General features: G+C 44.4%; 4 protein-coding genes across 7 annotated transcripts; all 4 read right to left on the bottom strand.

The window, feature by feature from the left end:
• Positions 1–113: 113 nt before the first annotated feature.
• myo5c (myosin VC) lies at positions 114–9,508 on the bottom strand. 2 transcript variants are annotated; one of them, XM_029154175.3, is made up of 40 exons: positions 9,338–9,508; positions 8,963–9,073; positions 8,715–8,886; positions 8,492–8,636; positions 8,264–8,420; positions 8,055–8,198; positions 7,898–7,979; positions 7,691–7,798; positions 7,507–7,613; positions 7,168–7,433; positions 6,995–7,076; positions 6,768–6,908; positions 6,559–6,681; positions 6,359–6,442; positions 6,113–6,244; positions 5,895–5,992; positions 5,704–5,790; positions 5,513–5,624; positions 5,208–5,419; positions 4,962–5,127; positions 4,728–4,874; positions 4,492–4,656; positions 4,324–4,417; positions 4,189–4,252; positions 3,819–4,093; positions 3,675–3,738; positions 3,515–3,595; positions 3,250–3,430; positions 3,070–3,163; positions 2,914–2,977; positions 2,671–2,839; positions 2,518–2,602; positions 2,333–2,431; positions 2,085–2,239; positions 1,911–2,000; positions 1,679–1,829; positions 1,303–1,588; positions 1,052–1,226; positions 896–976; positions 114–802 (listed from the first exon to the last, which is right to left on the bottom strand). In XM_029154175.3, exons 1-40 carry the CDS (start codon positions 9,362–9,364, stop codon positions 650–652), a joined length of 5,229 nt encoding a protein of 1,742 aa, XP_029010008.1. In that variant the 5' UTR covers positions 9,365–9,508; the 3' UTR covers positions 114–649. The 2 variants fall into 2 exon arrangements, with proteins under 2 accessions (XP_029010008.1, XP_055365831.1); XM_055509856.1 differs by lacking the exons at positions 7,898–7,979; positions 8,055–8,198; positions 8,264–8,420; ... (2 more) ...; positions 8,963–9,073; positions 9,338–9,508 and having other exon boundaries at positions 7,168–7,428.
• A 577-nt stretch (positions 9,509–10,085) lies between these two features.
• LOC114857572 (unconventional myosin-Va-like) lies at positions 10,086–21,585 on the bottom strand. Of its 3 annotated transcripts, none has more exons than XM_029154173.3 (40): positions 21,407–21,585; positions 21,049–21,159; positions 20,462–20,633; positions 20,170–20,314; positions 19,923–20,079; positions 19,689–19,832; positions 19,407–19,488; positions 19,209–19,316; positions 18,996–19,102; positions 18,632–18,897; positions 18,464–18,545; positions 18,246–18,386; positions 17,998–18,123; positions 17,700–17,783; positions 17,287–17,409; positions 17,031–17,128; positions 16,743–16,829; positions 16,535–16,643; positions 16,215–16,426; positions 15,978–16,134; positions 15,627–15,866; positions 15,227–15,475; positions 14,949–15,042; positions 14,717–14,859; positions 14,408–14,518; positions 14,020–14,154; positions 13,839–13,895; positions 13,486–13,713; positions 13,337–13,404; positions 13,142–13,216; positions 12,866–13,064; positions 12,610–12,703; positions 12,389–12,529; positions 12,160–12,314; positions 11,987–12,076; positions 11,755–11,905; positions 11,396–11,678; positions 11,113–11,287; positions 10,946–11,026; positions 10,086–10,863 (listed from the first exon to the last, which is right to left on the bottom strand). In XM_029154173.3, the coding sequence occupies exons 1-40, from the start codon at positions 21,431–21,433 to the stop codon at positions 10,711–10,713; spliced, it is 5,460 nt and encodes a 1,819-aa protein (XP_029010006.1). In that variant the 5' UTR covers positions 21,434–21,585; the 3' UTR covers positions 10,086–10,710. The 3 variants fall into 3 exon arrangements, with proteins under 3 accessions (XP_029010006.1, XP_029010005.1, XP_055365830.1); XM_029154172.3 differs by having other exon boundaries at positions 12,389–12,532; positions 21,407–21,584; XM_055509855.1 differs by having other exon boundaries at positions 12,389–12,532; positions 21,049–21,137; positions 21,407–21,558.
• A 480-nt stretch (positions 21,586–22,065) lies between these two features.
• Positions 22,066–24,003, bottom strand: arpp19b (cAMP-regulated phosphoprotein 19b). The gene is made up of 3 exons (XM_029154246.3): positions 23,750–24,003; positions 23,168–23,290; positions 22,066–23,083 (listed from the first exon to the last, which is right to left on the bottom strand). The coding sequence occupies exons 1-3, from the start codon at positions 23,792–23,794 to the stop codon at positions 22,913–22,915; spliced, it is 339 nt and encodes a 112-aa protein (XP_029010079.1). The 5' UTR covers positions 23,795–24,003; the 3' UTR covers positions 22,066–22,912.
• Positions 24,004–24,917: 914 nt separating this feature from the next.
• rsl24d1 (ribosomal L24 domain containing 1) lies at positions 24,918–26,793 on the bottom strand. The gene is made up of 6 exons (XM_029154245.3): positions 26,633–26,793; positions 25,987–26,100; positions 25,827–25,899; positions 25,679–25,742; positions 25,466–25,551; positions 24,918–25,366 (listed from the first exon to the last, which is right to left on the bottom strand). The coding sequence occupies exons 1-6, from the start codon at positions 26,711–26,713 to the stop codon at positions 25,290–25,292; spliced, it is 495 nt and encodes a 164-aa protein (XP_029010078.1). The 5' UTR covers positions 26,714–26,793; the 3' UTR covers positions 24,918–25,289.
• Positions 26,794–26,974: the final 181 nt, after the last annotated feature.

Below are 26,974 nucleotides of genomic sequence, written 5' to 3' on the forward strand. Positions count from 1 at the left end.
CTAGAACCAGACGATATTAATTCAGGCAGCTCTTCCGGTTTTAGTCTTGAAATCACATCAAGTAAAATGCTACTAAATTGTTCAAAGGTCTTTGATTACAGAGGCCTCTAACATTCAAGTTTTAGAGCTTATTTATTACAGATCAAAGGGCCCAAATTAAATATATGTTGGGACCACAGACTACAAACGGTTAAGAAATGAGAGACCAACCAGGACTTCAAAACCCAAAGAGCTCCAGCTACAATCAAGCAAGACAGAGGAGAGCTGCAGAGGTTTGATTTACACTGGAGCAGCTCGGATTGAGTGGACGAAAATTACTGAAATGATTGTGACGATCAAATAAAATGGAAAACTGTCATTTAGTAAAAGCTACATATTTATTTACACAAAACCTTGAACGCATGAATTAGAGACAGATTATTATTAATTATTAAAAATAATAAAATAGGTGATGTCTTAAATATTTACACCCTTCAAAGTAAAATATAGGAATCACTGGTGCTAAAAAATTGATCACACAATAAGTTAAGACACAATAATTTAAGATGCCACCCAGACTCCTCTGAAGAAGGTGGGTGCTCCCGTGGTTAAAAACATGCCTCTACACGTCAACCTTTGTGTCTTGGGTTTGTCAGTCATAGCAGCTGCCTCAGATCCTGGTTAGAAAACCCAGGTGAAGGCTGCTCGGCACCTGCAGCAGCTCCAGAGCTTGTGAGGACGGACAAAAGGGAAACGTGACCTGGAAACGATAATCTGTGTCCAGCATCAGTTGCGTGGATCCTTCTCGATCTTGCAGCGAGGACTGCAAACATTAGCATGACATGTTCATTGCATGTAGGACAAGCAGGTCCTACATCAGTTACTTCAAAATAAAAGCGCGAAAAGTGGAGCTCACCTGAACTTTGCGGACAAATGAGGACGACACCCGTTTCTCAAAATCATCAATGGGCGTGTAGGAATTTAAAATCTTGACGATCTAAAAAAAATAAACGTGAATATTGTTTAAAATGAGTGAAGCCGGAGGTTCTGCTCTTAGATATGGATGAAGTACCTGGACTGGGCTGAGCTCAGTGCATTTTTCAGCGATCTCCTTGGCGTCGTCGTCGGTGGACTTGTTGACCTGTAGCAGCCACGCGGCCTGACTCAGCGGCCTCAGAGTGTCTATAGCATTAGAGTTCTGAAGCTCCTTCTCCTTGAGCCACTCCTCCAGGTAACTGATGTTACATCTATAAAAGGAGCAGAGATTCTGTGAACCTGACCTCTTGTTCGTCTATTGGTAACACCGCGCCAGCGACCACAGACCTGATTTGCATCCCCTTCCTGCAGGAGCACATGTCTTTGCGGAGCATGATGTGGTTGAGGGCGGTGGCGCCCACGAGGAAGAAGAGCTGTTTGACAGCCTGTTTGATGAGGCCCTGCTCCATGCCATGCTGGGTCATAGTGGAGTGGAAGGAGCCGAGCTGCTGAATGATAGTGGAGATGGTGGAGGTCTCCGAGTCCTCGTAGAGGCTGTTGGAGCGTTTCCTGAACCCTGTCGGCTTCATGCTGGAAATGCCCTGTAAGCTCTCATGTTCCAACATACCAGGTACTGTGGATCAGGGAGTAAATGGAACAGTGGACACGTCGTTGCACTTTACTGTGTAGAACGTCGCTAGTGTTGATTAAAATAGTAAAATACCGATAGAAGGAGCGAGGGCCTTTTCCATGATTGAGATGAACTGATGGTAGATGTGAATGGCCAGATCACTGAGGATCTGCCTGTGCTCGGACAAGTCAAAATTCTGCAAGCAGTTCTTCTTCTGGCGAGGGGTGTTTTGTTTCATGAACTCCTGTTGTGGACGGACATGAAAGGGGAAAATGTCAAAAAAAAGCATGTAGCTGTGTAGGACGAAACAACAAGAAAGCCATACCTCCTCTCCGCTGTACTGCTTCAGACAGTTGAGCAGCTGGTACATGTTGGAGAGCCAGAAGGACAGCAGCTCGAAGTCCTTGTGGTAACTCTGCCACAGACACACAGCAGCTTCTTGACATCTATCATCAAATAAATGAAAAAAAAAAAAACCCAAATATGTTATTAAACTCACCACGATGACCTTTTTGATCCCGTTGATGATTGCGTTCATCAGAGACTTGAGCTTGGCGTCGTCGTTCAGGTAGTCCGCGTGGCGCACACACATGAAGAGGATGTAGGCAGGCAGGACGGGGATCATGCTCACCACCACCCCCTTGGGCTTCAGGTCTGTGGGCAGAAGAACGTCACGCAGCTCATTTAAAGCAGTTGGTAACTCTGCTCATGGACAAACGTTTGACGTGACGCGTCAGTGAACAAGACCCAGGATGATGTTCTGAATGAGCCGGGCCTCGTCCTCTCGCTTGTATTCCAACATGCCCAGGTAGTCCTTGGGAACCGCGGGCGAATACGTTTGCTTGGCTGTGTGAGAAAGAGGGGCGTGAGCCACATGTCCGCGCTTCTGTTTGACAGTTCACACGTACAGAACGAGCCCCAGCGCACGTCACCTCTCTGTGACGATTCCAGGCTCTTTATTTGGTTCTGGAGCTTCTTTATTAATCGGTCTTTCTGGTCGAGCTGCTCTTCGCAGTCCTGGAGGCGAAAACAGCGTGTTACCACGGTTCGTCGGGAGCGATCGCGCACCCGCACGCGTACGGTACCATGTTCTCGGCGGCCAACCGCGAGGTCTCCTGCCTCAGCTTGCTCCGGGCCTCGCTCTCCATCATCTGCTGTCGCTTCAAGTGCTCGTTCTCCTCCTCGAGCTCCTCTACTTGGCCTTGAAGCTCCCTCTTCAGCTCCTCCAGCTCCGCAGCTCTGTTCTCAAAGTGCCTAAAAAGCAGCAGTCATCACACTCAACCATTCTATTTATAATCACAATGCAAACTGCAATCTCAATATGTCACCTGCGTTTCGAGCTCTCTTCCATAATCTTTTTTTGAAGAGTGTTGCTGATCTCCTCATTTTTTTCTTTTCGACATAAAGCAAAAGAACAAGTTAAACACTCATCTGGGTAAACGTTTAGTATTAAACGCTAGATCCGTAGAACTACACAGACCTACCAGCTATTTCTCTGGTCTTCTCTTCCACTTGAGCCTCCAGTTCTTGCTTTTGTCTATTCAGTTCTGACACCTGCAGCTTCAGCTCCGGTATAATCTGCAAGTCCCGCGAGTAAGGACATCACTGTACGATCTGCAGCTCATCCATCACCAACAAACAAACGCGAGAATGGTAAAACGCACGGCGTTCTCACTGCTGAGCCTGGACACCTCCTGGCGAATTTTCTCATTCACATTACTCTTCTCCTGAAACAGGTCTTGCAGCCGGCTGTTCTCGTTTTGCAGATGGTCCACTTTGTACGTCAAGCCCTCCACCTGGGTTTCATAGCTTTCTTTCTGCTCCTTCCGGTGATGTTCCAGTATTCTGTCATCAACGGTACAATCAGCTGCAGATACAAACCTTAATACGACTAATGTTCAAGAAATGATAACATTAAATAACAATTACCTGGTGGCTTTCTGCAGGCCTTCAAAAGCTGCCTGCAAATCTTCAACTTCATAAATCTTCTCAGAATCATCCGAAATAAGCCTTGAAACAAACAAAAAAAAAGTATAAACAGATTTGACATCAGCTGCATAACTAAAGGGGGTCATTTAGTTTTGATTACCCTAAGAGAACCTGCTCTTCAACAACGCCTCCAAGAAGTTGTCTGGTAACATCTTTTAACTTAGCTACAGAAACAAAACAAATATTAAATTCCTTAGGCTCAGCATTAGGACAAACACCTCGTTTTATGTAGAGAACGTGGCACCTGTTGCTTGTTCAGACTGCTCCTTCATCTTTCGGTCCATGGAGTTTTTCTGATTTTGCAGGCTGTTGAGGTCTTTGCGGAGCTCGGGAATGGCCTTGACGTGCTTGCTGAGCTGGAGGACCTGTTCCTGCAGGTCAGAGTTCACCTGCCCCCCTTCCTCCATCTGCCTCTGAAGTCCGACCCTCTCCTCCTTCAGCCTCTTAATCTCGTCCTTGAGAGTCTCCACCTCCTTCTCGTGGTCCTGCCTCTGGAGCTCAATGTTGTTCTCAGCGATTCTACAGAGAACGTGCTGATCAACGCTCTGAATAATTGAACAAGCTGAGCCAATACAAAGAAACATCTCTACGCTCTACACATTTTCATTACTTACTTTCTCAGCCTTGTTTCATTCTCTTTCTCGTCTTGCAGACTTCTTTTTATTTGATCAAAGTTTTCTGTTGGAAGGTAAAACTAGTTAGAGATTTGCCATAAATTATAAGTTAAGTATTAATTTGGTCTCTGCCACCTTTGGTTTCTTTGGTGGAATCTTCAAACTGTTTCTCTACTTTTTCTTTTTCAAGGCTTAGCGCATTTATCGCTCTCTGAAGCTGTGCAATGGCCTGAAACAAAAACAAAACATGCACATGAGGAGCAAAGATCCAAAGTCCACGGACAATAATACTAACATACTGACCGAAGCAGCATCTTCCTTCACTTTCTTCTCTCTTGACTCCACCGCCGCCTTCTGGCTGCTTAGTTTTTCCATCTGCACCTCCAGGCCTTGAAGTCTGTCCACAGTTTGAGAATGGGTGCTGGCCAGGCTGGTCAGTCTCTCCACCAACCCGCAGTTCTCTTTGTTCTGGGAGGTGACATGACTCATGTACAGCTTGTCTGTGCACACGCCGCTGCTGAAACAACCAGACATTTTACCTGATCTTCAATCTTCTTTCGGAGCTGCTGCACCCTGTACGAGAGCTGAACATTGAGCACCAGCCGCCGCATGGTCTGAAAGCGGCGCCGTGCCAGCCACGCTCTGGCGTATTTCTGGAGAACCAGTACTTTGTGCTCCTCCATCATCTGATGGAAATCACAGGCGATAAGTAAGTAGACGTTTCATGTTTTCACACAAACTAATACAAATGACCCATCATTGATCCCGCTGACCTTCCTGAATCGCTTGCGGGCTATCCAGCCTCGTGTGAAGGCCTGGATGGTGACCGAGGCCAAGCGGACCACCTGGTAGATCTGCCTCATACGGTAGCCTCTCCAGTATCTCTGGATCACGACTGCTGCCCAGCCCCGCTTCAGCGTCGCGGCGCTCACCGTTTTGCTGCAGGTTTTCCAGAAGAGAAGCAAATGTGATGGCCAGGATCTGGACAGTTCAACCGATGACGCGGCACCAGCGCTCACCGGATCGTCCTCTTTCCACGGATGTACTGCTGGAGGACGACGGCCGCGCCCCTCAGGCGAAGGTACGCCCTCCTCTGGCTCCAGCCGCGGACGTGCTTCTGGATGGTTACGCAGGCTCCACGGAGCCGGTCGAGGCGCCGCTTCTCCAGATAAGCCACCTGGCCAGCTCGGAAGAAGATCTTGGTCCGGCCGAACTTGTACTGATTGGAATCCTGGACACGCAGTCGAGAGGCCGTGAGCAATCAACAAGCATGCACTGTAACAACATACAGACAACACTGGTGGCTGCTTGATAAGCATCTTACCTGAATCAACCGAGGTAGCACATTCTTGCAAGCTTGTTTCTTATCATTGACAATCGCCTCCTGAGGGGACATTAAGATGCTGTAGCGGCTGTAAAACTCAATGTATGTCCACCTGAAAACGAAATATAGTCAGTATATCATAAACATTTGTGAAAATTGCAATATTGTAGGAGACCAAATCTATCGCTGACCTCGATGGGTAGCTCTGTGCACTGATACGGATAGTTTCAAGGACGCCACAGGCTCGCAGCTGCTGCACAACCCTCCTGGAGTCATATCTGAGGACGCGCACAAGCATCAGCTCAAAGCAAACACATAAACATGCGCGTGATTCCCCAGTGTTACAGGTTGGGTCACTGTAACCAGATTCACGAGCACTTACTCGAATGGGAGCTTTTCGTCATTAGGCTTAATGCAGCGCACGTAGTGAGGCGTGGTGGCGTTGAGCGTTTCCATCAGGAGAGAGAGGGAGCTGCGAAACTGCATTCAACGAGAAAAGTTGCGTTCAGAGCACGCTCAGGCGGTCGAGTCAAAGCTGGTAAACACTGAGCTGGAGCCGACGTTTGACCCAACGAGCAGGGGCAGAGCAAACACATCCACCTTATCTCCCACCGAGGTCCTCAGCTGTTTGTTGGCTGGTTTCACTCCAGGCCTGGCAGCTCTCACTTTGACGCCTTTACTGTTCACAGATCCGTCGTCGTCCTCTTGGAAAACGTTCGCCAGAAAACGAAACTGGTGACAGCAGCAAGCGAGAAGGAGAAAGTAAAGTGGGGAGAATAATGTTGGACGGAGCATGTTTTCTAATGCAAAACAAAATAAAGCCAAGATAAAATAAGTGCCTCTGACCTTACTGTCTCTCATAACGTCAAGCAGTTCTTCAAAGAGGGCGTCTCTGTTCTTCTCAAGAAAACCTCCACACTGATACTCAACCTGTTGGTCAAATTAGATCAGTCGTTTTAAACATATTTGCCGGGGATTTAAATACCGGTCAGAGCTGTTATTGTGTCCCATCATGCATCATGCTAAGTGAGCTTCGGGGGTTGCACCTTGTCTGCAAAGTGTTGGATCACAAATGCCTCGTTTGACAGCCTGGGCTTCTCAAACAGAGGATTGGCTTCGAGGTAGTTGTACAGCTTCTGCAGCCAGCTCTGATCAGTGCCCTGAGGAAACTGCAAAAGGGCGTAGGCAAAAGAGCATAGTCACATCAAATAGTTAAATGCTACAGGTATGAAATCTGCATCAGTCTCAGTCTTACTAAACATTCTTCATCCAGCAGGTCGAGGATGCCCAACTTGGCCTCGATCAGGTCAATGACAGGCTGGTTGTCATAGAAATCGATCAGCGTCCATGGGATGTCCTCCTTCATGTACTCTTCCTGCTCCAGCTTGAACACATGCTGATTGAAATAAATAAAATGATTAAGCCCCTTGGTTGCTACAGGCGTCTGCAGTAGAAATGTTAAGATGCAGTGAAGACGCCCACCAAGTTAAACTGCTGTTGAAGCTTTTCATTTGCATAGTTGATGCAAAACTGCTCAAAGCTGTTGATGTCAAACGTTTCAAAGCTGAGAAAGAAGAGAGAGAGTCTAATTCAGGTTAACGTATACATTATTATACCAGTCATCATAAGGAGGATGTGTTGTGTATGTGTATTACCCATAAATGTCCAGAACACCTATGAAAGCATGCTGTTTTCCAGGAACCTTCAGTGCTGCGTTTATGGTGTTAATAATGCAGTCAAACACGTGGGCGTAGATCCGTTTAGCCAGAGCGTCCCTGGCGTTCACCGCTCGCTCCTTGGGAACCGGCTTCACCACCGTCTCGGCCACCAGAACAATCCTCCGGTGGCACAGCCAGCGCACCAGGCCCTCCACACCGACTCCCAGCAGCTCACAGAACACTGCCAGGTGTGGATCGCTGCGCTGCAAGACGCTGAGTCAAGCTGGTGTCTGACCTGCTTCAAACCTTATTTCAGCTTCCTAGATTAAGACTCACGGGAACTGAAGATTTCTCATCTCCCGAGCTTTTGATTTCCACATTTCCTAAGTGAAGAATCGCTGCCAAAACTTTGAAAACGTCTGACTGAAAGTCCTCCTTCAATCCTGCAGAAGCAAGAGGAGTCAAGACACGAGGGCGGCATTCGAAAAAAGCCGCACTAATAGAACCTGACGACATTTACCCAGCAGGGAGAAGGTCCGCAGCGTCTCCTCCATGTCGGCTTTGTCATTCACGCCTTCAATGGTGATGTCTCCGCCCATGCAGGTGTACTTGAAGCGATCTGCAGTTGCTGCACATACAAAACAGCGAGCTTTCTTTTAACATTTCATCGTTTTAATCACACCTTGAAGCGTATTGCATTTAAAACAGACTATCAGCATTGACTCACAAAGTCTTAGGTTCTTGAACTTGTCCAGGTGAGCACAGGAACACATCTGGTAGAAAATGTGATAATTCCGCTCGTTCTCTGCCTGAAAGAACAGCAACAACCACAAGATGTTCTAACAGCCCCGACATGCGATGGATACGACTCATCTCACACTGACCTGAAAAACAACCCTGGATTTCTCTAAGAGATAGGTTCTCATGTTGGCGCCCATGATCCGGTACTGCTTGTCAAAGCTGATCTCAGTGTATTTCCCAAATCGGCTGCTGTTGTCATTCCTGGTGGTCTTTGCGTTGCCTATGGCCTGACAGAAAAGCAAACTGTTATATTACACTCCTTCACTTAGAACACGGGGGGGCCATACTGCACCTCTGTTATTGGATTGGACGCCAGGACCTTGTCTTCCACCCGACTCTTGCTGCCAGATTTGCTTACAACAGCGAAGTATCTCATCGCGTATCGTGCAGACACAGTCTTGCCTGCTCCGGACTCACCGCTGACTATGATAGACTGGTTCTTGTGGTTTCTGGGGGAAAACATTTTCAAATGCTAACACGCTCTTTGCCCGACTTTACGTTTTTGTAATGTGTTAGATACCTGGCCATCTGCTTGTAGGCCTCCTCTGCCACTGCAAATATATGAGGGTCCATGTCTCCCATGTTCTGGCCTGAGTAGGCATGAATGATTGCATCTCCGTAGATATGGAGCTGTTTGTATGGGTTTACAGCCACCAGTATAATACCTGAAATGAGGAAACAGCACAGACCGTTGAAAACCTGGCTCCTGGTGCCTGACGGTCAAAAGCCCGTTGAATCAGTACCACAGTAGGTGTAGATGATCCTGGACTCCATGAATCGCACTTTGAGGTTGTGCAGCACAGCGGGTTCGTGCAGGTAGCTGAGAGCCGTGAGGTCGTTCTCCCCGACCAAGATGTCCGGATTGCGGAGTGGAGGAAGCTGGGGTTTAGAGGGGTCGACGGGGTGGTGGTGCTCCTGCCGCAGTGTAAAGGAAACAGGCGTAGGTGCAAGTGAAGCAAACCGGCACTATTACTAATCACGGGATACTCACAGTGCCATCGTCAAGGTGCAAAACAAGAACATTGTCCCCATTATTAAAATCCCTTATAATCTCTGCTGACTTCCACACGTGTTCGGCATCTGGAATCCACACTCTGTTGAACTAAAGCAGAGGATTTTAGGCGTTAATTTACCAATTCAGTAAAAAAAAAACAATTAGCAAACTTTGTTTTACAACCTGATAACTTCAGATTGAATGTATGTTCACATAAGAAGTAAAGATATTTGAACATTTAATAAAAGCAGACAGGTCAGCATTAGGACTTTATATGATGATCCTCTGCACACACAAACTTTCCATATGTCTCAGCAGGTGAGTCAGTGGGTAAATACAAACTGCTGTAATAGCAGGGAGGTCTTCTCTTACCTGGGTGTACAGTTCCAACAAAGCCATGCCAACTCTCTATTACTCTATTACTGGGACTTCTCTTTCTCGCACTTTGTTAATTACCCGTCGGATCAAGGAGCTTTACAGGTTAGCAACGAATTTTCTACCTGCTACACAAAACTTTCCCTGCGCCCCACCGTCAGGTTAGACATATTTACTTCACGTTTCCGGTTGCAATTTTCAAAGTATTTAATTTTAAAAGCATGCAAATTAGTTGTCTACGTACGGTCTTTGTTTCATTCAACCGATTGACATTTTTGTTTCAATAGTGCTCTATCAGAGCATGACGATGCATTTTTAGTGGTCTCAAAGATCGTCTAGGACCAAAAATGCCTATTATGTAAATACTTCTGTCTTTACTAAACGTTTACTCTGAAAATCCTTGTCAGCTGCTCCTTGCCTCTTCCTGTGCGACTGGTCGCTCACCTGGTGCTCCAGACGCCGCCTGATTGACTCCGCCCCTCCGTCTTGTGACAGCGGCTTGACAGAGTGGGTGTGTTCGCTCGCTCAAGGATTCGGACGACAAAGCTACCGGATGCGGATCTCAGCCTGTGCACCGCATGTGGACGCTTTTCACACATCGCCTTAGCACAAGTGGTTAAAATGCAAATGGTTGAAAAAGAAGTAAATATTCCCCCACCGTATACCAACTTGACTCACATTATCAGTGCACGTGCTGAGAAAACACTGGGAATAGCGGCTTTATCAGGAAACACAATAGACAGACTGACGTTAATCATTGATTTTTTTAGGCCACTTTCAAGTACAAAAGCATTTTTGAGATATAATAAAAGTTTGAATGAGATCCATAGAATGTTTCATTTTAAATTAGACTTTCAAATGTTTCAAAATAATCAAATATAAAGTCCAAAACAGTAGGTATGCTTTCAAACAGGTGCATGTACTTTAGAGGTTGTCTGCAGAAAATTACAAACTCATGTTTTATTATACATTACATTATAACATGTTGAGCGGCAGTACAGTAAACACAAGCGAAACCAATAAAACTAAGATTACTTAGAATGATTTAAACACAGGGTTTTAACCGATGATGCTGTTTTTAAACATGCCCAACAAACTGCGCTCAAGACATCACCAGGATTAAATAAGTGTCTGGCTGAAGAACCTTATCTTTGAAATTGTGAAATATTAAATTTCATTATTTTGACAAAAATAGCATTATCATTAGATAACAAATAAACCTTTGAACTAACAAAACAGTATTTATACATGCACTGACTAAACCGTTAAAAGACATTCTTTGGCTGAAACACTATTACATAGACAGGTACACATTTAGACGGAAAAGTGTTTTTTACTATGGTAAAGCATTGGTGTCAGAGGTCTCTGATCTAGATGCGGGTGAGGAAGCTCAGATTCAGGCTAGCAGGGATCTGAATGGAGTCCAGAGCCACAGTGGAAGGTGTAAAGGGAAGGCTGACCGAGAAAATCTTCTTGGCATCCATCATCAACGTACACGACTCGACTCTGCCTTTCAAAAGATTCTAAAGTACAAACAGATATCGTAAATAAGCTGCATTTAGTATCACAACCTATTAAAAGAAGCAAAACATTCCAGCTACTCACTTTAATAGATGTGATGAAAGTGTTTGACACTCGCTCTTCAAATTCAATCACTGGCGTGTACAAGGTCAGCACTTTGACGATCTGCAAGGGGAACAGAGGAGCAGTAATACACTAGGAGAAGAAAAGAGCAACAGGTTTAGATGTGTGGACGTTTACTGATGCTGGACCTGAGCCGTGGTGAGAGCGGTGCACATGTTGCAGATCGCTTGGGCATCTGCCTCCGTCTTCTTCTTGATCTGCAGGAGCTGTGCAGCCTGAACAAGAGGCTCCAGCGTCTCCTTGGCACCACAGTCCACCAGCTCCCTCTCCGTCAGCCACTCCTCCAACTGCCACACATTGTACCTGATGCCAGGGGAAAATCAAGGGCCCCCACCGAGGTACCAGTGTTACAACAAACAGGCTCTTGTGTGCTGCTGGGTTGATGTGAACCACGCATGCTCGTCGCTGTACCTGATCTGCAGGCCTTTACTCCAGGAACACATGTCCTTGCGCAGCAGCAGGTGGTTGAGGGTGACTGCACATATGACGTAGAACAGCTGATGGACCACCTGCTTGATGAGGTCCGAGTCCATCCCGTGCTGACTCATGGTGCTGTGGAAGAGGCTGAGTCGCTGCAGGAGCGTCTCCACCGTGGCCGCCGAGTCCTGTGAGAAGCTGGTGCTCCTCTTCCTCAGACCTGTGGGCTTGGAGCCCAGAACGCCCTGGATCGCCTCGTGCTCCAGCATGCTCACCACTGCACACAGCACAGGCGGCCACGGTTACGCTCCCACGTCTGCACAGCAATTTATAGTGAGATCGTGTCTCGTCACCTATCATGGGCTGCAGGATGTCGTCCACGCATTTGATGAGCTGCCGATAGATTTGAATGGCTAGGTCGGAGAAGACCTGCTGATACGCGGTCAGCTCAAAGTTGGCCAGGCAGTGCTCATTCTGCTTAGGCGTGTTGTGTGTCATGAAGGCCTGTAGTAAAGACATCCAGGGCGAATTCAGAAACACACCCGGTTCACTAAGCATCGCTGTGACAATAAGGCAACCTCTTACCTCTTCTCCACTGTACTGCTTCAAACAGTGCAATAGACGACATGTGTTGGCCAGCCAGAAAGACACCACCTCAAAGTCATCTCCTCTTCTCTGTCAAATCAGTTTAAAGATGCATCAGGCTAGATAAACGCATCAGTGACTTCATGGATACAGACCAAGGTTGGATGCTGCACCTTAATGACCCTTTTGATGTTGGTGATGGTGGAATTGAGCAGAGAGCTAACCCTCTGGTCATTGTTCACTTTGTCCGCGTACCGCAGGCACATGAAGATGATGTAGGCAGGAAGTCCAGGAATGAAGCTCACGGCTACACCGCGAGGCTTCAGATCTGAGGGGGAAACACACTTTAGACCACAAGAGTCCTTCTCCCGGTGTGCGTAACCCCAAGCAGGGTGAACATACCCACAACCAGACTCTTCAGTAAGCGCTCTTCGTCTCCCTGTTTGTACTCCAACATGCCCTGGTACTCTTTCTCCTTGCGAGTTATGTTTACTGCTCTGGCAGGAGTGTTCATCGTAGGGGCGTTATCCTTTGGCTGGGTGGCTGCTAAACATGGCAAAGATAACAACTTGAATGATGTGCTCATATTAAGATTGTATGAGTCGTCAGAGTCATGGCATTACCTTCAACATCTTCAACTTTTTGCATGTAAAATTTAAGCTGTTTCTTCAGTTTGCGTATTGTTTTGTCTTGTTTTTCTTGCTGCTCCATGAGGTCCTTAGCATTTGAGTATATTATATTAGCATGGGGGGAAACAAATCAAATCACAGTAACACATGCTGCCATATCAGCGGAAACCTTTGAAGATGTTTTGCAAAATGTGAGTAAATGATAGAAGGCAAAGTTGGGTCTGGCAGTCGAGGCGTGAAGCAGACTCACCAAGTTCTCGCTTGTGAGACGTGTGATCTCGTGCTCCAGCCTCGCCTCAATTTGAACGTCCTCAGGTAACTGGAGGCTCTGAGTCAAGAGCTTCTGCTGCTGGTCCTTTTCCTCCTTTAGCTTGTTCACCTCCTCGAGCAGCTTCCTGTACCTCTCATCGTGAACACGCTCCTGCTCCTTCATCTGGCTCTCTAGAATCCTGGAGAATGCAGTGATGGTGATAGTGACCCTCATCATATACGCTCACAAACCAAGGGCACAAGACTCCCTCGTTACCTGTTGGTCTCCTTCAACCCTTCATATGCGAGCCACAGCTCGCCATCTTCATTCAAGGTATGGATGTCAGGAGATCTGAAGAGAAATGATGTGGAAACCTTAGCAAAGGTCACTATGTCTTACAGATAATACATACTTATTCATTTCTGACGTTTTCAAAATAAAAGCACAAAAGACGCAGAGTGGGAGTCTTACCTGTCACCATGGGAAACTGGGGGAAGTTCACCAAGCTCCAAAGTCACACTTCCTCCCAGAGGAGAATCCTGGAGTTCACGCCAGATAAATAAATATCTGTCACGTTACCTCATCAAGGTTTAAATACTACACATCACAGTCAATCTGACCTTGTGCTTGAGGGCCTCTTGGCGAACCATGTGCGCCCGGAGGAGTAGCACTTCCTCCTTGCGGATCTCCAGCTCCTCGTTGGAGGAGTTGAGCTGTTCCAGCAGGGCGTTGTAGGGCAGAGAGCCGGGGCTGGGAGGTAGCAACTCATTCTTCTCGTTCGTCAGAGACCTTCGCAGTTCGTCAAGGTCCTGTTTTAACCTCTTGTTATCAGACTCCAGCTCTTGTCGCTTGATTAGTTTAGAGAAACATAACCCGTTTACGTATCTGTATCTCTCATGTAGAGCTTAACCTTCAATTATTCATTATTCACAACAGTTTTTTTATTTGGATGCTGGAGGACTTGATCTCATACCTTCAGTGTTTCCAAATCCAGTTCTGCTCTGCCAACAGTTCTTTGCTCTTCTGCCTCCTTTTGACACAAAATAATTATCAATTTAATTCAGCTACAGGTTAAAAAAATATATGAAGTTTACTAATACAACACCCTTCAGCCTTCTGGATAAACTATGATAGCATTTTAGTACATAGAGTACTTTTTCCTTTTCTTGTTGGGATTCTTCTCTGTTGTCCAGCTGCTGCTGTAGTGACCGTTTCTCCTGCTCAAGCTCTTTCACTCTTCTTTGAAGTTTCAGTAGAACAGGCAGGTCCATTGTGGACTCAGTCTCATCCTGAGCAAACACAGCATTGCTGGATGAAGCTCTCAACAAACCAACTAGAATGCTGCACTAATAGGATTACACATAAATGGATAAACACAGAAAAAAACAGCCCAGTTCCCAGAATTTAGAATCAATGGTTTCCTCTATTTTTTGCCTGTGTAGCACTAATAAAATGCTTCCTGTATATTTTCATACATGAACAACAACCAATCTATTAAGATAAGGATCATGTCTAAAAGATTCCACTGTACATTTCTATTACCTCAGTTCGTGCTGAACCGTCGTCTCCTTTAGCAGAGCTTGAGCTTTGACTGAACTCAGATGAGCTGCTGAAGCTGGAGTCTGTTCTCTTGTGACCAGATTTGCTTAAACTCTGGTTCAGTATCAGAAAGACATAAGGAAACACATTAGAGACAGAATGAGTAGAATGTCTTTAAGCAGTGAATCAATGTGCTGCTAAAACTGGACCTTGGCAGCTCACTTCTAGTTTGAACAGCACCTCAGTTAATTCTATTGTTCATAATGGTACCAGATGATGTTGCCAAATCACTTAAGACTTATATTATCTCACTATGCTGAGACTCATCTCCTGCTTCAGGTCTTTGTGCCGCTCCTCCAGGTCCAGGTGCTCGCTCAGCAGGCCTTGGTAGCGAGTGCGTTCTTCACTCAACTCCTTTTCCAGCTCTTTTGTGTTTTCAGTGTTGGTTTTAATCTCTAAAACAAAACAGTTTTATACATTTATTCTGGGGTTAGTCAACATTAGCAACATGCCCTGTAAAAGCCTGAAATCAACTGCTCTGTACCTCTTAACTGGTTTGCTTGGTCCAGGATTACAGTGTTCAGTTCATCTTTCTCTGTTTTCAACAAGGCGTTCTTCATATTCAGATCTTCTACCACCTGTTAGACAGAGGAGGCAACATTAACTTACTTAATGAAGGAGAAGTTAAACAGAAGAAGTCCAAGAAGTAACGATTTAGAGGTTTGGGTTATAAAATGAAATTAAATGCATCACTATCAGTCCCAACTATTAAAATTCCATATATTTTAGAGAGAGAACTAAAGGTGACTGGAGTAGACCGACCTGTTGAATCTCATCCTTGTACGTATTTGCCCGCTGCTCCAGGTCTTCTTTCTCTCTGCGGGTGTTTTCCAGTTCATGCTGAAGGAAGGAGAGTTGCTCCAGCAGCGAGGGAAGCGTCTCTGCTCTGGTTCTGGCCTCCTGCTCTGATTTCCTTAGACTTTCAACCTCCTTGCTGTGTTTCTCCCTCTCCATCGACTGGGTCTTCTCCACAACACCCAGCCTTTCACTGAGCTCTCTGTTCTGCTTTTGCTGCAGGGGGGAGATGCACACATGCCAGACATGTGATCTGAACTCTCCCACTGCCCCAGCGCTTGGTTCTGCACTGTTTATGGTCGGTGCCAGAGTAAACAACTATCTAACTGCAGCTCAAACTGAACCTCAGAATGCTCACAACACGCACCTGCTCGTCTATCTTGTGCTGCAGCTGCATTATCTTGTTCTCCATGCCGACGTTGAGCTTCTTGAAGTGCTCCACGGAGCGCGCCTCCACTTTAAGCTTCTTTAATTCCTTCTTGGCCCGCATGCGGCGAACACAGCTCTGCAGCAGGACAACCGCTGCCACGGAGCGCCTGTAATGCATGCGGGTCAGCCAGCGCTTCACCCACTTCTGGATCACCACGGACTTCTTCTCAAACATCAACTGCCCAAGTCAAACGCAGAATGTTGAGGATGTTGCTGAAGATGAGGCGGACGTGTTTTTGACTACATTTGGCATCAGTCCGGTTTCCAGTAAAGGAAACCTTTACGTTACCTTATTAAACGTCTTTCTAGCCATGTAGGCCCTCAGGAAGCACTGGATGTTGATAGCGGCCGTGCGCTGCTGCTGGTAGCGTCTCCTCGCCGACCACATGCGCACGTTGCGCTGAATAACAACAGCTGCTCTGGTTCTTCGCAGGAACTTGGCATAACTTTCAGAAGGAGGAGGAGGAACCATTAAGAAGCTACTTCTGCAGCCTCCTCATTCTGCTGTTGCCTCCTGTCCACATACCAGCGTGCCTGGTGGCCTCGCACGTGTCTCTGGATGGTGACGGCGGATTCCCTCATCCTGAGGTACTTCTTGCGGGCCAGCCAGCAGCGGATGGTCTTCTGGATGTGGACACAGGCCGTGCGCAGCTTGTCCGAACGCAGCTTCTCCAGGTACGCCACCTGACCAGCCCTGAAGAAAATCTTGCTTTTGCCAAACTGATACTTATCCGAGCTCTAGGTAAAAACATATATTAAAGAGTAAGTCTATGCATTTGGTATATATTAATAAATCAGTGTTGTGCAAGATGAACAAAAATGGTAATGCTTTCAACTCAATCTTACCTTCATGAGTTTTTCCAGGAGATTTTTGCAGGTTTGTCTTCTATCAGGAAGCACCTCTTTGTGCCTCATTAGGACCCGGTAACGGTTGAAGAATTCCTGATAGGTCCACCTGCAAAACCCATAAAAATCAAGAAAAGTGGTCACATGTTTGTTAGTGCATAAGTGCTTACATTTGCCCCATGTTCTGTATCAGCTGTTGATACAGTACCTAGTTGGGAAGCCCGCTGCTGAGATCCGAATTGTTTCGAGGATGCCACAGGCTCTAAGCTGTTGCACTGCCCTTATAGGGTCCAAGCTTTAGAAAAGACAAGAAACACATGTTACATTGTGTTTTTGTAGGGCCTTCTTATTTGTGCCTGGTACAGATATATATATTTACAGAATAGAATAGAAAAACCTTTATGCCACGCGATGGGGAAATTGCCATGTTGCGACAGCACAAAAAAACGTATGTAATGTATGAATATTAAATTTAAATTAATTAACTAACACATACGTGAATGGTGTTTTATTGTCATTTGGTTTGATGCAGCGGACGTAGTGTGGAGTGGTAGCATTTAGTGTATCCATTAGCAGATGTAGAGACTGGCGAAACTGAGAAAAACACAAAACAAAATCCTTAAGAAGAAAATATGGAAGTACATGAATTGTAAAAACATATTTACCACTAACATATTCACTATAAGGCAGAGAAATATAAAACATGGCTGCATTTGTGACCATGTGCCTTTTGCGTGTTGTGGTGGTCTCACCTGCAGTCCAACAGTCTTCTTAATGTCCCTCATATTCTGACCGGACCTTCCAGTGATGCCGGAAAACTTGTTAGGGTTTGTTGCCTTCTCATCATCTTCAAACAGCTTCAGCAGCAAGTTAAACTGAAAGGGTTTTATAGACATCAATCTACCAAATATGAGTTGGTATTGAACAGCAGATGGCAGTGTTTAAACTAAAAAAGACTATTTCCTCCAATAGTTATGCTTTAACAATACCAGGGGCTGAGTCTGAGACTTACAACACAAAAACATATCAATGTTTGCTCCTGGGCAGCTAAGAGGTACCGACACAAAACTCCACTGAAACTACTTCTATATTTGACGACAAAGACTGACTAATCCAGATGTTTTTGTGCAGTAAGTGCTAATCCACAGCCGACTAATTACTTCACCTTGCTGTTTTTCAGCACATTTATCTGCTCCTCGTTGACTGTGTCCTTGTTTTTCTCCAGGAAGCCCTCACACTGGTACTCCACCTAGGCACAAAAGACCCGCTTACACTGTTGTTCCACTAAAGGAGTAAAGTTCATTCAGAGTCAGAAAAAAAATGCTTAGGCCTAATACAAAAACATACAACATCTGTGGTGAAGGGCACATAATGCCAACTCCTTTTTGGACTGTGGGAAAAACAGAAGCAGATGAAACCTGCAGATAAATACATGGAACATGTTTTACTGGTCATTGTAATACCTTGTCGGCAAAGTGGTGGATGATGAAAGCTCTGTTGGATAACCTGGGTTTATCAAAGTGAGCATTCTGCTTTAAGAGGGTGTTGTACAGTTTCTGGGCCCATGTGTCATCAGAGCCTTTAGGCATCTACGGAAAAAGGAAAAGCTGACACATCAGTTAGTCACTGCCTTATTCATAAACCTTAAACACAGTGTGGCAAAGGAAAGCAAACTTTTAGTGGACAAAAAAAGTGTTTGTTTTTTTTTTACTTTGCATTCCTCATCCAGAAGGTCCAGGATGCCCAGCTTAGCCTCAATGAGGTTTATGCATGGTTGGTTGTCATAGAAGTCGATCAGTGTCCATGGGATCTCCTCCTTCATGTACTCCTCCTGCTCCAGTTTGAACACATGCTGCAGGGGGAAATGGTTAAGAGTCCATTTTCTCTGCATTTTGAAGACTGCATTTGTGTTGTGGAAAACACACATACCAGGTTGAACTGTTGCTGCAGCTTCTCATTAGCATAATTGATGCAGAACTGTTCAAAGCTGTTGACGTCAAATGTTTCAAACCTGACACAAATAGATGAACATGTCCTGCTAACAGCTGTACCAGTAACTTACGAAGTACTAGTAGTGCAACACACACAAATACACACCCATAAATATCCAGCACGCCAATGAAAGAGTGTTGTTTTCCTCCAGATTTTAGGACACTATTAATACTGCTCACAATCCAGCTGAAAAGCCTGGCATAGATGTGTTTGGCCAGGGCATCTCGGCCATTGACTGCATTCATTTTTGAGACGGGCTTGACGTAGGTTTCTGTGGTCGTCTTGAGCTTCCTGTGGCAAAACCAATGAGCCATTTCTTCCCGGGGCACACCCACTAACTCACAAAATATGACGAGGGGGACATTATCGGGCTGCAAATTCACACAAGGGAACAGAATTGTTCTTAGAAAGACACCCTTAGACACAATTTCAGGTTATAATGCTGCGTTCAGTGTAATTCATTACGTACCAAAATGCTGCTTCTGTCTCCTGACTGATCCTGAACTTCCACGTTGCTAAGATGGAGAATAGCAGCCAGAATTTGGTACATTTCCATTTGTTCCTTTTCCCCAATTCCTAAAAATAATAATAGACGAGGGCAATAAAAGGGCAATTCACAAAGAAGCATGTCCAAAGAACACTTTTAACAAATGAACTGCATTAAAAAGGCAACATAACTCACCCAAAAGAGAAAAAGCTTTTCTGGTTTTGTGCAACTCTTTAGCATCATTAACTCCATCTATGACTGGACTTTGACCCTGGTTGGTGAAGTGGAAGTCATCTGCACAACCTTCAAACATCATGCACATAAAAGTAGGTACTAATATGAATAGACTTTCTCATTTGTGCAAAACGAAAACCACCGGCTTGCATACTGTACCTAATTTGAAGGATTTAAACTCTGGTAAATCTGAAGAGGCGCAGAGCTGGTAGAAGATATGATAGTTCCTTTCTCTGTGGGCCTTTGAGCAATGAAAAGGGATGTAAAACAGTAACTATAAACCATGGCTAGAACAGAAATCCACCAGTCTGTGTCTTTAAAAGCAGTTGTCAATTGCTTAATAAAACTCAATATGTTGTCATGTTTGTGAGGCAATTTCCAGGCAGTTCAAGCTACTGTAAAGGCAATTTGTTGTTTCTTACCCACAGTAATGGGACTTACCTGAAACACAACTCTGGACTTTTCCAGTAAGTACGTCCTCATGTTAGCCCCAATAATGCAATGCCTGTTGTCAAACCCGATCTCGATGTACTTCCCAAAGCGACTGCTGTTGTCGTTCCTCGTCGTCTTGGCATTTCCAAAGGCCTAATGGACACAAATGTACAGTGTCAGCCACCTCTATTTGTTCTAATGTCTGAGAACAATCCTTTACTTTGCAGTAGGGATGAGTGTTACCTCCATGATGGGGTTGGAAGCAAGGACCCTTTCCTCAACATTGGTCTCACCCGAGGAGCTGCTGACTGTGGCAAAGTAACGCATAGCGTACTTCGCAGAGACAGTTTTGCCAGCTCCAGACTCACCGCTCACTATGACAGACTGGTTCCTTCCATCTCTGCATTAAAATAAGATACAACGCCAGCTAAAGCAAAAAGCACCTCCTTCAAACACAGCTTTGAATGTCTCCAATATAAAACTTTCGAACCTGGCCATTTGTTTGTAGGCTTCCTCTGCTACTGCAAAGATATGGGGGTCCATGTCGCCCATGTTCTGCCCACTGTAGGCACTGATGATCTCACTTTCATAAATAGGCAGACTCTCATAGGGGTTGATGGCGACCAGGATAATTCCTTTAAAAATGTACACAAACACATTATGGTGAGTGCTCCTTTAAGAGCTGCCTCTACAATCAGTGAATGTGCGTCAGATTAGGCGAGAGTGACCGCGCTCCAAAGTCTACGGCGACGGGGTGAGTCGCTGGAGATGACGCTCATTACCACAGTACGTGTAGATCATCTTGGAGTCCACGAAGCGCACTTTAAGGTTGTGCAGCACTGCTGGCTCGTTGAGGTAGCTGAGGGCAGTGAGGTCATTCTCCGCCACCAGGATGTTGGGATTCCTCAGCGGTGGCAGGTTGCTGGCTCTGGGGTCCAGCTTGTATTGCACTTCCTATAAAAACAAGACGTCAGCGAACAGATCGTGTTTATTTCAGCAAAAAAACGTCGCAATAGTTTGTGAAAAGGTGAATAAACACACTCATGTTGAAGCTATGAGCCAGTCGTGTGCTCGGCTGGTTCAGGTTCCCTCATGATAATGCTTTTACCTTATTTCCATACCTGAAGCACGGTGCATGCCCAAACTAGACGTCACAGCTGCAGGCGGCTACAAGGCCAAGTCAACAACTTTCAGCTTCATTCTTACTCAGCTACTCTGAATCCACCAGGTCCTACAGGCCACGTGAGGTTTGACTACATGTGTGTGCATTTACCAAACATTGAGAAATCTCACAGCACTCAGAGGGATTTATGACACTGTCAGAGAAGTGTGTGTGTGTGTGTGTGTGTGTGTCATTTCCCAGCCTCACCGTGCCATCGTCCAGCCGCAGGGACAGCGTTTGGTCACCAGCAGCGTAGTCTTTCATAAGCTCGGCCGACTTCCACACCTCTGCTGCATCTGGGAGCCATACACGGGCATACTGATGGACAGGGGGGGTGGGGGGGTCAGGACCATTCAACCTGCACTTACCTCATTTACAAAACTAGACAGAAAATGTCCTCACTAAACAGCAGGACTCATAAATGGATGAATAGCGGGTATTTTCATGTGGAACAGACATTTACAGAAAGTAACTAACTAAAGTCAAACATATATGTAAACCTGAATGTTGGCGTACACCGTTACTTCCCCCGTTAAGAATGAGCTGGGTGCCTTAAAACGCTCACCTTGCAGTAAAGTTCAGAAGCCGCCATGTCGCTCAGAAAGTCCCCACAAGCGTTCTCTGCCCGCAGACGCTGGGATCAAACATTTCACTCTCTACCGGACCATGAACTTCTCTGAGCTCCTCGCTTCTGCCCGTTCTCCGACGGGAGGAAGAGGCTACAGCTGCCTCACTCAGGCGCGTGCACCGACACGTTTTGCTCTCGTGCCTCCCAGTGGCTGACACGCGCGTGACACCTCGGCCCAGGTGGAGCAGGAGAAGACGGGCGAGACGGAGCATCACCGGCAACAGTGGAAAAACCACACCCACACGTAGTCAGCGGTTTGAGATGCATCGTTAGAGGATGGAAATAAAACGTATTTTCCTTCTAGTTGGTTATAGTTCAATGAGTAGGTGGCTTACGAAAATGAACTGTGGGACAGTGAATATTTAGTTAATATGAAAAAAAAACAGGAATAATGTTGGCTAATACCTAAATATACATTCATTACACTTCAAGTTATCTGACAATCTTAAAAATAAAATTGTGAACTCAGTTTGTTTCTACTTCTTTATGAATACATACTTATTGTATTTGTATGTTGTACTGCTAAAACATAACAGACTTCTGTTGATGTAGGTACATTTGTTTGAAAACAGACAACACAACTCAATAGCTGTACCTAAGGTATTATGCAAAACTATTTTATTTACAAAACAAATGGCACAGTGTGACTGCACATGCACACTCCAGACATGTCAAAGGAGTTTCTTCCTAAGTGATTCCAGTCAGACAGTGATAAACATTTCAGTCAAGATTCTCACTGAGGGAGCAAATATTGCTCAAGAGGATCAACAGTTCATTACCTCATCTTGAGCATTACAGAGGTCAAGATGAGATGGAAACCAGCAGAAAAACTTGGCAAAACAATGTCACTAAAATGAATTAAAACACAACTGGCTACAAAGGTACATGTGTGATCTAATCTTCAATACAGATTCAAATAGTGTCACAAACAAGGATAAGAAGGATAAGCAGGACTACTTCACTTGTTCACTATTTTAACAGTTGTACTCATAAGTGAGTGCATGAACACTCAAACCTACTTCACACAAATCAGTAGCAAAAATGACTTTTTTGCCTGAAGTCAAGTATTTATGATTAACATGGAAGAAGCAGATTATGTTCATATTGATGAACATGCTCTTTAGTCATATGATGGCAACTGTAAGGAGGCACATATAGTGAAGAAAACACACTAGCATTTTAGCTTACTTTCAAATCTAAACATGTTCAGGTAAGGTCGATTCCACAAAACAGTCACATTTCCATTATCTTAATATCTTGACTTACATTTTCATGTGCTATTTGAGTACATAACTCACCGACAGTTGCCATTTTTTGAAGTATTTGGCTTAGTACATAACATGTCCTTGGAGAATAAGCACAAAAGTGAAACATAAACACAAACATCAGGTAGATCTGAAGTGGGGGCTGGAATGGTAACAAAACACGACACGTGAAAAACTGTCAACCAGCCAGTTTGCTGGCCACAATTGATGTCTTTCTTTGAGGCAGGTCCTGAGGTGTTGGGATGTGCCCCCCAGTGATTTCAGTCTTCTCTGTTGGGGCTGATGGCAACTGTTTATTCTTCATTTTTGCCTTGGCCATGTTGTAGTCTCCGGAGTCAAAATATTTTTGCTGGACAAATACAACAAAATAAATATAGACTCCCACACCACTTACATTATTTACATGAGGATATACACTTTGTTGGAAACTCACCCCCTTCTGAAGCCTTTTCCTGAGCAGGTCTGAGCCTCCTGGCTTGGCTCCAAGGTTAGGATACCTGGCCTTCAGTTTGGCCTCCTCTGCTTTCTCCGGACTAATTACTTTGTCCTCCATTTCCTGTGGAGAATTAAAAATGATCAATGTACCTGTCGTCAAGAAGAAAACGAAGTTACATTTCTTTGGGGGTGCAAGCAACTTTGGTGATTAGCTGAGAAATTCATATTCTGCATTATAAACGGTCTAGCCACGAGGAGGAAATCCAACTAGTGTTTCCACTAGCGTTTACTTTGTCATTTGACATAGCATTTTAGCCTAGGGATTAGCCAATATCAGCAAATCTATCAAACCAAAGTCGTAGCTGCTCCCGCATTTTACTAGCTGGTGGTTTGACTTAATGGACCAACAACCGATGACAGCTAACTAGCTAACCGCTCCACGGTAGCATCGTTGATGACACTAACCAAGACCAGCTGCTGGCTAACTAGCATGCTGCTAGCCGCCTGCTAATTGGAGAGCTTCGACGCGCTACCGACGCCGGAAAACAAGTTAAATGTGCAGCTCGTCATTATACTTTACCTGCTGTTCCTCCGCCGTCCTCGTTTCTTCCATCTCCCCGGACATTGATCAATTGTATTCCCGCTTTAGTCACAAAACTGGAGACGTAATGTTAGCAACCCAAGCTGCTGTGGAAGAAGAAGACACCACTGCCAGCGATTAGGCGGGCGACAGCAGGAGCCTTTCCGACAACAGGCCGGCGAATCGATGCCAGAGGCTGAGATCAGATCAATACAACAGGCCTGTGTCAAGCAGCAGATACATTACGAGCCTTGTTATACAGACTGACAGTCGCGTAAATGACGTCACGCTGCTTTGAGAGTGTATAGTAGACTGTATAACGTTTCAATGCTCCCACACCAATTTATTCTAGAGGAAAATGGAGTTGTACTTCTCTAACCAAACTACTCGCTCGATAAACTTGGAACTTGATATTGTTTTATATTATACTACCAACAACTATAAATTACAACAAATTTATATTTTAATGGGAAAGGTCCACATACACAGATACAAATTTTGTAAGATCCTGCCATCATTCGAATCTTTCAACGTTGGCATAGATAACTATATTAAATCTATTAAATAATACAAAACAAGAATCCCAGGAAACAATTAGCCCCTATAAATAAATTTCCAATGCAATATAACTTTTCTTTTAACTTAAATGCTCAATCTGGACCCGACGGTATACATTTTGAACAATTTCTTATTTTTTCTTTGATGTATGTTTCAGCAAAATTTAATTTTTTATTTTCTGTACAATGTTCATAATTGTCTCTTGTAAGCTGTCAATTTGATATCTGTTCGTTATAATCAAGATTGCAATAAAAGAAATTGTTTAACATTTCAATGAATTACAGCAATGAAAATGTAAAAAAAAAATAAAAAGTTCACAGTAGCTCAATTTTACTCAAGATTGGAACTTATAACTTGATTTAACCTCAGTTCATTTTTTTTACCTGTATAACTTTTAGTTTAATACACAAGTGCTTTTCATCTTGTCTTTTATGATAGCAGACGCATAAATCAAAGTCATCTAGCTAAAGGTTGGTGAGAAAACAAGTTAATCTGGTTGAATATAATAACATTCCATACCAATACCAGCAATTTCTGCACTCTCTCTTTGTCATGACACAGTCTTTGTTTTGTCAAAACCACTCCAGTACCTCAAAATAAAAGACAAAGCTATTTTTTTATGTAATTTATTTTTTTTGAAAGACATGTTTGTAGTACTGTAAAAACATACATTAGGCAACAGGATAAAGGGAATTTTCTAACAGACACAGCTCCCACAGATTGGGAGACGTGGTACTGTATGTTACATAAAGATGCTTTTGTACTGACATCTTTAAGCTTTGAAGATGTATGAACACAATGTTTGAAAGCAGATATTTAAGTTAATGCTTTTAGTTCCTTAACAGCTATTTAAAACTAGAAGCATTACTGTGTCCATCATCTGCCATCTAGAATTTTAATTCCAGAACAAAAGTACAATATAAACACAAGGTCAACTTGCTGTTGAGCTTCATGTCCCAAAAGGAAACTCCTAAGCACAATGTTAATTGTCGTCATCCACCATGTCGACGTCCTCTTGTAACTTCTGCACCATTTTGTCTTCCAGTAGTTTGGCCTTTCCTGTGAAAATAAACATATTTAAAATAATAAGAAAGAAAGTTACAGACTTGACACCAAATCAAAAACTTTGATTATTAAGTAATTCTAATTAATCGTTACCTGCATGTGGTGCTTTGATAAGGTGAATATTTCTTTTTACGTCGCTGATGACCTCTTCCTTTTCTAACTCTTTGCCCTTCTTTAATCTACAATGAAGACACCAATAAATAGGAGGCAAACAGCATTTTTCTAAATCTCTAAATAACATATGGTTGGTTATATTGAACATTACACAGCAGCAGCCAAATGCAGAAAACCCAATAAGTGGCTCACCTGTTCATTATAAATCTTGCCTGTCGTTTTCGTTTGATTTCCTCCACCCTCTTCATTGCTTCCACTACAGAGGAGAATTGTAAAACATTATTCGCCTGTTCAAACGTTACAATTATATGTGGTGAGAAAAATTTAATTTATAGCATACCTGTCTTGTCCCACAGCTGCCTGTTATATTTAACAGGAATGTTTCTGCGTTTCTCAAACTCCAGAGAGTTATCCTGAAAAATCAACATGTTTTGTTGGACAAGTAATAACAAAAGTAAACCAAACAGACCCAGATATTATTCTATAGATAATTAGCTCACCACTGTCAACTCCTTTCCTGATGCCTTTCTGAATGCTTTGGCCCATCTTGCCTTTCTTGGATTGCGCTTCTTCTTAAAGTTCTTGTGGCATTTCGATTTGCAGAATCTGAAAGTCTACAAAATAATTAAATACAACATTAACAGGTGATCCTACAGATGATTTGGGTTTGTGGAAGTACAGAGCCTACATCAGAAATACCACAATTTAGAAATCTGATCTTATCTTAAAAATGCACAAATAACCTGTCTCTTAATAATACGTATCTATAATAATAATCTGTGTACTTAACATGTACGTGTGTACTGTAATATATTTACACCTTCAGGGGGCGCAGTTACTCCATTGGTTAAAACAGGGCCCTGTTTAAATGGCCACGTTCGCCAACTATTTCATCCAGATGTAAAAAGCAGCTTAGACACAACGATTAACAAATGGAGGCTTTTACAGTGTATGTTTTTAACTCAAAGCCATTAATCGCGGATTGGTTGTCGATTATTGAAGGCCTGACTAGTCCCACGTGAGCGAAGCCAGCACGTTATGTTAGCGAGCTAGCATTGACCACGTAGCTAACGGGCCATTACTGACCGTCAAAGCCGGATTTCTGATAAAGTCACACCAATAACAGGAAAATATATGACAGCTTACCTTGCAGTCGTTCCGCACAAACATCACCCCGTGCCCGGGGTACACGGGCCCCGAGCAGAAATAACACTTTTCAATGCGCATTTTCGCAGCAGAGGAGCTGCGTGCGAGGCTGACAAAAACAAGAGCGCCCCGTCACTTCTTCGGTGTTGTTGTAACTGCGCAGTTGAAGCCGCTGTTGAAGACCTACCGCCCCCTGCTGGACAGCTCTCACACATGCACCTCAGGTCCGACAGAAGTCACCGCAGACATTTGGAAACCCGGCGCATTAGTGCCGCAATTTTGTACAAAACAATTGGTACTTTTAATTGTATTTATGTATGTTACTGTATATATGTATGTATG

Source organism: Betta splendens, chromosome 6 (genome assembly GCF_900634795.4).
Source record: "Betta splendens chromosome 6, fBetSpl5.4, whole genome shotgun sequence".
NCBI lineage: Eukaryota > Metazoa > Chordata > Actinopteri > Anabantiformes > Osphronemidae > Betta > Betta splendens.